We start from the raw sequence: 12,351 nt of genomic DNA, 5'->3' as shown, positions 1-12,351 counted from the left end.
GAAGTATCTCAGATTTCAACCAGAGTGGGAAGAAAAAAATTACAGACCCGACAAACACCCTTTTCCTTATTACAAAGCTTCCCTTGCTCTCCTACCTCATCCACCACTCACAAAGCACTGCAAGGTCCTGTGCTTGTAAAATACTACTGTAACGTCAGATCTGCTTTCTGGCACGCAAATGCAAAAGGCATCTTTCAGAAGAGGCGGTGAGCCTTTAATCTGTCTTCTTTAGAAACCACAACCATCTGATACTGTTGCTTATACCTTGATGAGTAAGGCTGCTCACGAACACATGGCCGTAGCTGCCCCTGAATGGCTTTGCCTGAGACCACAGCCACCGAGCACGGCGGAGGCAATTCCAGGTCGGGAGCAACAGGCAGCAGCTGGGCAGCAACAACCCTGCTCAAAACAGCTGGAGTGACAACCATCCCCTCGGACTTTGCCCCCAGTTCATTTCCCATACTTACTATTTCACCTGTTTTGGACACCCCGTGTGTGCTATCCAAGTGGTATCTGCCTAATTAATAGTTTTTTTAAAGTTACATTTTTGCAATGATGGCAAAACTTAGAGTTTGAAACAAATATCTTTATGGTTATACCACAACTATTTCACAAATCTATGGATTTTTTTTTCTAGTTACCTTATTGGACAAGAGGCCATTGCAGACTGTATCCAAGGTCTCTTGGATGCCAGTAGTCCAGATATTGCCTTTATTTCTCTCTGGGAAAACTTTTGGGCAGTTTACAGTACTATCTAATTCAAGCTGTTGAAGAGAAAATCCCATTTCATTTGAGCCTGTACATGCTACACTGCATTCCTCCGTATCAGATAAAATTTCATATTTTGCAAAATCCAAGTCACTAGTATTTACAGCAGCATTAGTGTAATAAACATCTACATGAAGAGATACATCATCCACATAATCCTCCTCTACTGTTGTGACTTGTGTTTTAGTTTTTTCATGAACTTCATATGCATTTTCCACTTCATTTTTGTCAGGGGTAATACTTCTTTCATCATCTTGAAGAGGATCTTCATGTGACAGAATTTGCTCTTTGAAACCTTGTAAGTGAGAGCATTTCCCCTCCATCTCTTCCTGATCACTCTCACATGTCTGGGCATTGTTTTGTTTTCCTTTTCCAGAGGGTAAAATGTCATGCAAAGCCAGTCTGCAGTTTTGTTTGACAGGGACACTCATGCTTGCAAGGAGTGGGGCTTGCTGCTCTCTGCAAATTGCTGGGATATATGGTCTGAACTGACCTACTACATGGATATCTTCTGCAGAAGACAGACTTTGTATTTGAGTTTCCTCCTCTGCTAACGGTGTATCTTGTTTATCTTCCCTTTCTGCTGGAGGGCTGCATAAACCAGAATCATCCTCTTCCGAGGTAAAAGAATTCGTACCCCATTTGCATTTGCCTAGTCTAGCTGCCTCCGACAGATCAGCAGTTTCATTAAAGGAGCTTTCACTTCTATTAGTGTAATCTGGAAAGCTGGGTGGAACAAGCATTCTCCACGATCGCCTATGCTCCTTCTTTTCGGTGTGAGCCTTGGCCTTGGGTAACCCAGCTGTCCGAATTATATCGCTGTTCAGCTTAAGAGCATCAAAGATCATTTTTTCATCTAACTTGTTAGCTTCACGGCTTCGGAGCTCAAAAACACTGGAAGAAGAAAGGGCACCATTGGAGCACAAAGTACTGATGTCCAGTGTTCTGTGACTGTAGGGTAAGGTCCGGTCTGTGAAATGCCTCGATGAGAGGCTGCCCTTGGAGCCTGAATCGATCTGTTCATTCAGCCTCACAGTGTCATAAATAGACCTCTGGGGAACGTAGCAGTCTTCAATATTTAGATCTTCATCTTCTTCCCCTTTGCCAACACATGGAGGATTCTGACGTAGACAGTCTGGCCTGCTAAGTGGCTTCCCCATGTTGAAAGTATTTACACAAGTATACCTACGTTTTCACAGATTCAGGGCAAACATTTAAAAAACACTAGCAATCTGAAGAAATAGTAAACTTGCCCTTAGCATAAGATGCATAGATACGAAAATATACATCATAAGATATGAAGTGACTGAGGTCATTCATAATCAGTGCATGTGTTTAAATTTGACTTTACCTGGATATGAGGTTTTCCACCCCACAAAATATAAAGTGCTTCAGTAAGAAAGTAACAGAAATGTCCCAATGTCACAGAAAAACAAGGTATAGCAGAAACCAGCAGTAGCCAAATATGTCAAATATTCAGTGGAAGGCTTAATTTATTTTTCCAGGTCAGAATCTGTATCTGAAATCTCCCAAATAAGCCTTCAAATGAACAAGTGTTACAGAAGGCAGTACATTATCTTCTGTACATGACTGCTTAACTGTAATCCATTTAGCTGGCTTGCAGGGTCCCATCTCCTTTATAAATAAAACATGGTGTGGCAGCTTAAAAAGACAGAATCCACAGTGGCTTGTATTGTCCTGACCAAGGCACGGAGAAAATCCTGGGGGGTGGGGGGAAATAAGTTAAATCCAGAGCAGTAAGAATAATAAAACAGCCCTTTACTTTTTTGGCAGTAGCTATAAATAACCTTGATCTAAAAGGCAGCTTATCCTCCTCTTGTAAAAGGTTTGTTCGCGGTGCCTCCACAAGTTCCACAGGAAAACATCCCTTTCTGGCAGCCAAGCCAACGCGTCCCTTGAGCAGAGCGTCGGAAGACGAACGTTTCAGACCGATTCTCCCGATGCCATCCTGGAGAGCTCTTTAAGGCAGCTGCGGAGCCGAGCAAGCGCGGCGCGTTCCCCGAAGGCACGGCAGGTTTACATTCGGCAGGTCCCGACTACGAGCCGCAGCCAGCGGGCTGCCCTCGCCTCCTCCTCGCTTCCGAGGCGCAGCTGCCGAGGAGCCGGGGAAGGGAAACCCCCGCCGTGCAGCGCCGGCGCGGCCCCGGCTCGCCCCGCTGCAGCCGCCCGGCTCGCTCTCCAGCAAACATCTGCCACCGGCCCGCCCGCGCCCGCAGCGCCGCTCCGGGTCTCCCCTCCCTCGGCCCTGCCCGCCGCCTCCTTATCGCCGCGGCCGCCGCGCCCCGCTGCCCGCCCGGTGCCGCGCGGGGGGCTGGCCAGGCAGGCGGGGAGGCTCCGGCGGTGACATCACTCCCGCCGCAGCCCGCTCCAGCGGCCCGCGCCGCCCCGGCCGCGTCCCGGAGAAACTCTGGGAAGGGGGGGAGCGGCGCTGTAACCAACGCCATCGCCCCGTCTCATAAAGCAGTCATTTCAATGGAGGCTTCCTTTACAAAGTTACACCGAAACTTTACCTCTATATTACTTAAAAAAAAAAAAAAAAAAGAAAGAAAGACATCCCCCAAACTCGCCTAGTGTTTAGATTAGGTGCTGGAATAGTCACGGATTGCTCCACCTGACATGCAAAGCTCAGTCCAGTTTTGACTATTTTCAGTCTGGTCACTGGCCCCGAGGCAAGAGCTTAGGATGGTGTTGGCTGACAGGGCAGCCGCTCCTGAAGAATTCAGCTCCTACTGAAAGAAACATTAAAATATTGGAGAAAAAAGCCCTAATCTGAAAGACTTTTTTTTTTTTTTTTTTTTTCTCCAAGTAGGAGTTATTGGAGCGTTAAACCAGCCTATCAGGACAAAGATTCTGGTTTTGGAAATTGACACCTTTTAAATACAGTTCAACACTCCACCTATACTTCTAGCTCATAATCATGGAGGGGAAGGGTTGGGAGACTCACAGGAAACTTGCCAACAGCACAGGAGGAGTTGCCACGACCAAGCAGCTCCACTCCAGTAGAAGCCAAACCCCTAATAACCTGAGCTGCTGGTGTGACAGCAGACATCAGTTTCAGGGACAATTCCGATCTCAGTTTAAGGACAGCATAAGGCACTTAGTGCTGAAACTTAACACACTGCATTCACTACAATCAGCTCGAGCGTTCTGTATCAAGCAAGAAGCAGGAAGCACTGTATGCAAGCAATACAAACATACCACACTTTATTTTTATTGATTTACTTAATAAACAGTCAGCTAACATATCAAAACACTAAGGTCATGCAAAACAAATTCTCTTTTCCTCCTCTCTGGTGAGCAGCCATATAACATTTGGATTATGCCAAACAGATAATCACCTCTCTAGATTCTCTAGCAGAGAATATACTACAATAGTAAAGATGCAAAAAGAATTTTAAATACTTTTGAAGAAAGGTCCTATCATCCATAGTTATTTTCACCCAAAACAACCAAAACCAGACAGATCGCTGCTAAATTCAGAAAGTGCTGCATGATTTTATAGGGGAAGTGTATAGCTGAAATTGGTCTATATTTGTTCAACAGCAAAATTATTTTAACAGTTAAAAAATTTACCATTTAAACAGTTAAAAAATTACCATTTTTCACTGTTTCTGCTGAAGACTTTTGTATGACAGGTAAGTAATTTTCAAAACGCAACTTTAAAAAATGTTCATACTTGCTTATATTACCTTTGCTTTTCAATACAGACCTGAATTGTAGTAAATCCCATGGAAGCTTTTAGTACCTTATTCTAGGGTTTGTAAACAGCACATGGGATATGCAACACTTAGCTCAAAGAGGAACTTAAAGAGAAACTTCTGATTATGCCTTCAACGTTATTTGCCTTCAAAGCAAAAATCAGAGGACTGACACCTTCTACATAACTAACAAGACGTGTAGATGTGGCATTTAGGGACACAGTTATCAGTGGACTTGGCAGTGCTGAGTTAACATTGGACTCAATGGTCTTAGAGGTCTTTTCCAGCCTAAACAATTCTGTGGTTCTATAACATAAGACAATTAAAATCTTAGTTCAAGCTTATTGGCAGGAATACTCAGGCTACCTAAAAATTCCCATAAATTCCAATTAGAAGGCAACCTCTAATGACTATATCTACTATAAATCCAAAAATAAAAGCAAAAATCAAATGAACCATATACTCATGAAAGCTGTAATAGTGACATGTTGGTTTTACTAAGAAGAATGGCATAAAATAATCCAACTTTGGGTTCTTTCTCTATTTCAGAGAGAAACTAGCTGCAAATGCTTCTCCAACTGCAAACATTCTAGCATTGTGCAGTTACTCAAACCCAGAGTGTTTGGCTCTGTCCATTTGCACAATTATTTTTTGTTTTGCTTTTGAAGAATGGTGGCAGACTCAGTGTACCTTAACAAACCTAATTTACTGAGATTTCCTTTCAGGACTAATGTACACATTGCTTACAAACTTTGGGGTAAGAAGTGTCTTACAAAGCCAAGTTAATTAGTACTTTTTTGTGTGTGTTTTATATTAATTGAGATAAATTCTTCATTTGATTATACTCTACCTGAAGTGAAGTAAGAGTCATGGTTCTACTTTGAAATTAACTGCTCTGAAAAATGTCATTTACAGAAAGTAAATTTTATAACTGCACTGTAAATAAATATAGTTTAACACTAATGGCAACTACTTACAACTTAACACTGACAGCAACTACTTTCAATTTAACATTCTATACTGACTGGAATAAGTACATTACGAAGAAGAAATATAAATAAAACAAGTATGCATATGCATTTTAAATATATATGTGTGTAATACAGCTCAAAGCCAGTTTATTTTTTAAAAAAACATTATGTGTTTTAATGTCATGCCAAGAAGATGCATGCAGCTCTAACTCTTTGTACATAAAAATTTGTTAAACCACAAAAACCACCTCTGGCTCATTATACAAGATCCTTCCCTGAAGAGAGTGAAGATTCCATGTTAATAGATCTATACCAAAGAACAACTCTTTTGCTTTACTCTTGAGGAACTGAAGTTGACTGTAGCTGACCACAGAAGCTAAAGACATAAGGAGCCAGACAGTGGTTTTGTGGCCACAGCCACATTTTCAGGTTGCATGTGTTTGCGTACGTGCACAAACGTGTGAGCAAACACAAACACACCACGAGTGGAGCAGGATCTGTGGGATCCAGTCTCCCTGCAGTTTGCTGCCTCAGGTAGAACTGTTCTCTGGAAGAGCAAAGAGTATAAACAGATGGATTACTGTAATTTTGATATGCCCCAGTAGCACTGACACCAAGCATTAGGCGAGTTGATCCCTATCCTCCTGCTATCAGTATCTCTTCACTAACTACACTCTCACTTAGTGAAATTTCCCATTCTGGTCTCCTTATTTCCTTTCATCAAAGGCTCCTCACTCTGCTGTTTTATTTCTGCATTTGCTTTTCACTTATTTAAACAACCACTTCACTTTTTCATCATTCTTCACCTCCTGTTTAATGGCATTGTATTTTTAATCATAAGCAAAAGCATGGCCTAAAATAGTTGCTTCAAGCAAAACACATTTCTAAGCTTATAAATATCTCATATAAATACAACTCCAGAGTAGACTTCTGGATATAAACATGCTGCTATCACTGTTCTCCTTTATGTCTCTCCAAAGTTTTTTTGTCTTCTTACCACATAAACTCTTGTATTACCAGGGATGCTGTCACCCCACTGGTCTGCACAGGTCTCTCACTCCCAAACTGCTCAACTGCTGTGTTGTGTCCAATGCCCTGATGAACTCTAACACTGGGACAACACACAGGGAACTGGATTTTCCTACCGTCTGCTCATTAGGTTGTAACACTCCAGAAACATTTTTTCTATAATAAAATACATATTTGTACATATATATACAAAGACCTGAAGCTATACATAATGTTTGAAAATGTAACAAATGTCATGAAATCACAGATCCTAAACTGCTTACAACTGAAGTCCTGTACAGCAAATGTAAGCAAGAGCATTCACAGCAGAAGCTGTTGCTATTTTCCAATATCCAAAGTGTTTTACTAACCATATACAAAGAAAAGCCATTTGTTTCTCTTTTAAATTGAGATAGATTTGTTAGGATAGACTGGCATACAATTTTAATCCTCCCAGTCTGATGGAATCTCCTCATAATGTAACTATTTGTTCAAGATTTTTGTCTTTATTTATGCATTCTCAAAGTTCACCAAAACTCACAGTAACTTCCATTTGAAATTCCAAGATGAAAATTTTCTGGTTTAATTTTTCCTTTCCAATATGGCTTAAACAAGCAAAATACACCCTCTGTTGGCCAGCCAAGTAATGACTCTTTTCCAAGGTCATCAAATTTTTAACAGCATGGCTTATCAAATCCTGCAATGAAGGCTTGGCTTTATAATCAAGTGTCAACTAATGTACAAGTCATACAAACATTTGAATCAATATTATATTGGAACAAAATCAAAGCTGTGTAGAATATTCAGTGCTACTATATAGCCACTAGGAGATTTATGTTTTCAAATACTGCTTACATCTATAAATCATTGTGGTGAGCACTGGAAATTCATTTCTTGTGGTCTAACTGAAGAAAATATCTGTAATTACTTTAGCAGCAAAGCTCAATTAACACTCACTATCACTGCAATGCATTTTTTTGAGCTGGACATGGATTTCTAGCTGGCATATTAAAAAAGCTACACACAGAAGCCTTGGAGTGCATTTTAGATGAGGATGATACAGAAAAATCCCAGTATCATACAGGGATTATTTTGCCTGTTTTCTTTTTATTAGGATGTTTCTAGGTAAGGATGGAATTCGGTGAGGTAAAACTGGCCAGTGTATCGGAACAGAAAGTGGTAAAAGATAACATCTTAAATCTAAATATGCTAAACCCAGTTGAAAAAACCCTAAACTACTCAGATGAGCAAAGTGAATATGGGCTGTTATGTGAACACTGGAGTCTAAAATTCACACCACTGAAGATGAAAGTTGTGTAATAAATGGACATCAAATAGAGACAATATGCAGTTTCTCAAAAACAGAAAGGTAAGTGGATTACAGAAGATAACAAGATAGTGAAGAGAGGTGAAGAGGGAATTGGGCTGCAGGAACTGAGAGCTGAGATTTAAAATTCCCAATGTCTGCCAAGCTGTAGCAAACTAAATCTTCTCTAGAGCATAAGATCCCCATTTAAAACAGATAAAATGCATACAGGCAGAACAGACTGCTGTGAAACAAGATTCCTCTAAGGTCTGCACTTAACCAGACCCTTTCACTATGCTGTTTAATAAAGTGGTATTGTGGTAAAATACTTTGTAATAGTAAAAAGCAATCTTCCTACCTTGAATGTATTCAGCTGCTGATTAATAGTCTCTGTTTCCATTCCAACAGGACCTTGTGACTCTTCATGTTCTTCAGCTCTCCCAAGCAGAGTGGAAAATTCTTTTAGCTTAGTGTAAAACTCCTCAACACGGCAAATAGTACCATCCACTTGATCTTCCCTGGCTTTTGCTCTGTCTAGTAGCTTATTGCACTGCTTATTTAGAGCTTCCAAGTCTCTCTTTATACCAACAAGATCAGGAGAAGCTTCGGCTTCTGTGGCCAGCATAATTTTACAATTTTTATTAGCATTTTCATTATTCATTATAAGATCCTCCAGCTTTTTCATGAAACATTTTATGTCCTCTCTCTGTGATTGCAGTACCTTGAGATCTCTCCCCACTGGAGCCATGCTATCAAGTTCATCATCAAACTCTGCAAACTGAGAGAACATCTCTCGGATGCTGTTTTGGAAATGGCCAATTCCCTGAAGTTTGGTCTCTAGGAATGAGCACCTATCCTCAACTTGCTGCTTCACTGCAGTGTATTCCTGCTCCAAAGATTCAGCTTGAAGTAAGAGGTCAGAAACACCTGCTGAATCAGAAGCTTCTATTACCAGGTCTTGGGCAAGCTTTTTTGCTAAATCAACATGAGGCTTTAAAGCTTGCAAGGCTTTCTGCTGGGCCTGCATCATTGTCAGATGTTTGTTACTGAATGACTGAGGTCCAAGTGAGTCATGAGCTTCCAGATGCTCTTTGGCACTTTTAAGCTGTCTTTCGGTTTCCCTGGATGAGTCCTGAAACTCTTTCACTCTTTGTGCCATATTTTCCAAGCACTCTCTCTTCTTATGTAACTGTTCTGTAACCACTTTCACATTCTGATTCAGCACCTTAGTTTCTTCTTGAATAATTTCTTTATCTGTTTGACTTGCATTGAGCAAACTTTCAGCAGAATTATTTAATAGTTCCACCATCCCATGGTGTTTATCTAGGTCCTTCTGCCATGCCCGCACCTGAACAATAGAATCCTCTATTTCAACAGGGTTTACGCCAACTTTCAATTCACACAGGTTGCTTTGGCACTTCTCTATCCATGGCTGCAGATTTTCTACATGCTGCTTATATTTGAGGGCTTTCTCCAGACAATCTGCTAATTTATCTTCCCTTTCTTTCACCTCTTTATTAATTTCATCCCACTTATTCCTGAGTGTGGCAATTTGGGATTGTAACTCTGCTCTGTCATCTACTTGAGTCTTCTGTAAGATACTTTCTCCTTCTGCAACAATTCTTTCATAGGAACTAATCTGATCTGTCATCGTCTTCTTAAAATCTTTCTGTTCTTCAATTAGTGATTGCAAGGCATCAAGTTTGGCTGACACAGGACGAGCCTGGTTCAGCTCTTCTTTCTTTTTGCTTAGCCAGGCCTCAAAGTCCTTAGACATCTGCTGGAACTGATGAGAAGTGTCGTACGCTGACTGAAGCTGCTGAACATGGTTATCTGCAAAGGAGAAGGCAGCACAGAGGTTCATTAGCAGAACCTGCTAGTATACAGTGAAAAAAATAATAACTAATATTGATTGTATTATGCATGAACATTAAGTTTAAGCAAGCCAGTCCTTTAGTATGTGGAATTTGATTGGCAGACAGCCAAGTTTCTTGCAAAGGGCAGACTCATTCCTGTAATACAGAAGAGCAGTGAAGGCAAGAGAATCAAGTGACGTGAGCTTATCCAGTTTGTGTCTACATGGATCCCATTTGAGCAGATTTTGGTGGTAAAAAGCAAACATTTGTGATTCATGGTACTAGGAAATGTAACCACAGGGAATATTAAGTGGTATAAGCCAGGAGTGTCTAACTCATGGCCTACAGGCAATACACCTTCCTAGGGAGATTCTTTGGCGTTCCTCATGAACAGAGGAAATTAAAAACCCAAAACTGAGGCTGCTAGGGAGCACAAAGTATTATATCACTTGAAATGTATTACTTGCTCAGTTCTGTTGTTCACAAGGCAAGGAAAGGCTGCAGACTATCAGCCCACTTCTGTCACAGGCAGTTTTATACAATTACCACTGTGTTTCACTAGGCCATTAACTGATGTTTGCCTAGAAATTATTATTTTGGCTTATACTCTGCCCCTATGAAGTTGGTTAGCCCAATGAACAGCATCATCTTTTGGTATTCTAATTCAGTGAAGATGCACCTGAAGGAAGACATGACAAAAGCAGCCTTGCTATTTTACTCCAAGTTATCTCCCAAACTATTCACTAGAGATCCCAAGCATTGTTCTTACCTTTTCAAGGCATGGGGATTCTTCTAAATTCTAATGTAAAACTGTCTGGGGGTTGGAATGAATAGAGAGCTGGCACCAGGCTCAGTTCACCTCTATCACAAACTTTTGCCTTACTTTATGCCTTATTTACTGTTTTTCTTTAAATAAATACCAACCTGATTTTTGCTCGATATCTTTAAATGATTTTAAGATGCTGTCTAACTGTCTTGTAAGTTCTGCTTTCAAGTACTCTTCCCCAACCAGTGTTGACAGCTCTTCACAAAGAGCTTGTGCTGCACTTATATTCTTCATTTCCAGTTCTATTTGCTCCTTCATTTCTTTAGCAACTTCCAGCTGTTGTTTCACAGCATCAGGTTGTGTACTCACAGCCAGGCTGCTGCTGAGTTTACTATCCAAGGCACTTAGTTTATCAGAGAGACTCCTGAGTAAACTTTGATACTCTGTGCTTTTCACAATGGCTTGGTCAATTCGGTCACATCTCTTCTTCAGCTGGCTGGTTAGACTGTCCCACTTTTGTGCCACAGCTGCCAATTGCTCTTTTACAATTTCATGTGAGGGTGGATGTTCACCAGGTCTCTCCAGAATCCCCTGCCCAGCCATAGTTAACTGCTCATATTGTGGCTTTCTGGTGTCAAACTCTTTTAGTAGAATCTAGGGAAAAAAGAGAATTTTAAGAAGAATTTACTTCATGAGAAAAAAAGTGCTTCTGACAAAAAATCATTCAAACAAAAGTAGAATTTGTTGTAGCTAAGTTCTATTATTGAGTGTATCCAAGTTTAAAAGCCTTCTACATAAACTATGTTGTTTACATAAACTATGTATTTACATGAAAGAAACAGAAAAAAAATGAGGTGAATTTACACATCATCTAATAAAATTCAACTAGGAGATACAAGTAAATAATTCTGTTAATGCTACAGTAATTAAGTAACCACACCCAGCAAAATAAGTGCTGTTTTTTTTCAAAAAGCATCTTCTTTCCTAGACATTTTTTGATATTTCCCTTAAGAAAAAACTTCAAAGAAGGTGTATTCTGACATAATATTGCAATGTTTTATTATAGAACAGAGACTATTGGCTAATTCACAAAATGACTGAATGTGTAGTGTAAGGCCTTTTAAGTTTGTATCACTGGTTCTCAGTTTGGGTTTTTTGACAGTAAGTCACAGTGCTTGCAAAAGAAGGGACAAATATAATTGTTTTACTTTACAGAACATTCCAAACTCTTTCTAAGTCAATTATGTTGAACTTTTAAGGACTGTGGAGTGATACATGATAGTCTTATGCCATCTGTCTAGACTTCTGAAGCGCTTATTAGCCAGTATTGAGTCATAGTATTTCACATAGTATTAGACTACAGTTCATGTTTTAAACACTTCATTTTAAACTATATGGATATTAAATCTTTATTCAACATTTTAAAGCTTTATTATTAAAGCTTTGTTAAAGTTTTTTTCAAAAATAATTTCCTATCAGTTTAGAATAACTGGCATCAATAGAAATGCTTGAAATTAAAGTTTCTACCTTCTGCAACCTTATCTGATTTCACATTTAGTTTCTTTTGTCTACAATTTGTTGTGTTGCTGTCAGTAAATTACTCCACTTTTCCATTATACTTTTTCTTCTGTCTTTGACACTCTTGGCCCCATATCTATCCACAGCACTGCATTTCACTTGCCTTCATATTATTGTTAGCTACTGGCACAGTCAAGGAAATAAAATCTCAAAAAGATAGTTCTGACCACAGACTGTACATGAGGAATAACAGTAAAATGTCAAATTAATAAAATTCAAAGGAACATTTTTATTTCACTTCAGAGAAATCACAGTGTGGTCTAAACATAAGGACATATCAGAGGATCAATAGTCAATGTCTCCTCAAAATTTTTCTTTACCTGTTCTAATCTCTTTTTCACTCTTATGATAATTTTTTCTTGTAATTACTGTGGTCAAG

General features: G+C 39.8%; 1 protein-coding gene across 6 annotated transcripts in view; it reads right to left on the bottom strand.

Annotated features, from left to right (window-relative positions):
* Positions 1–12,351, bottom strand: part of DST (dystonin) — a 283,474-nt gene that overhangs the window by 66,895 nt on the left and 204,228 nt on the right. For all 6 annotated transcript variants that reach the window (XM_031504425.2, XM_021551192.3, XM_021551193.3 and 3 more), the window contains 2 exons: positions 10,553–11,048; positions 8,131–9,605 (listed from right to left, as the gene is read on the bottom strand). In XM_031504425.2, the coding sequence (XP_031360285.2) occupies positions 8,131–9,605; positions 10,553–11,048 (1,971 nt within the window). The remainder of the gene's footprint in view (positions 1–8,130; positions 9,606–10,552; positions 11,049–12,351) is intronic.

This window comes from Lonchura striata, chromosome 3 (genome assembly GCF_046129695.1).
Source record: "Lonchura striata isolate bLonStr1 chromosome 3, bLonStr1.mat, whole genome shotgun sequence".
Classification (NCBI taxonomy): Eukaryota; Metazoa; Chordata; class Aves; order Passeriformes; family Estrildidae; genus Lonchura; species Lonchura striata.
This window is presented reverse-complemented; position numbering and strand designations above follow the sequence as displayed.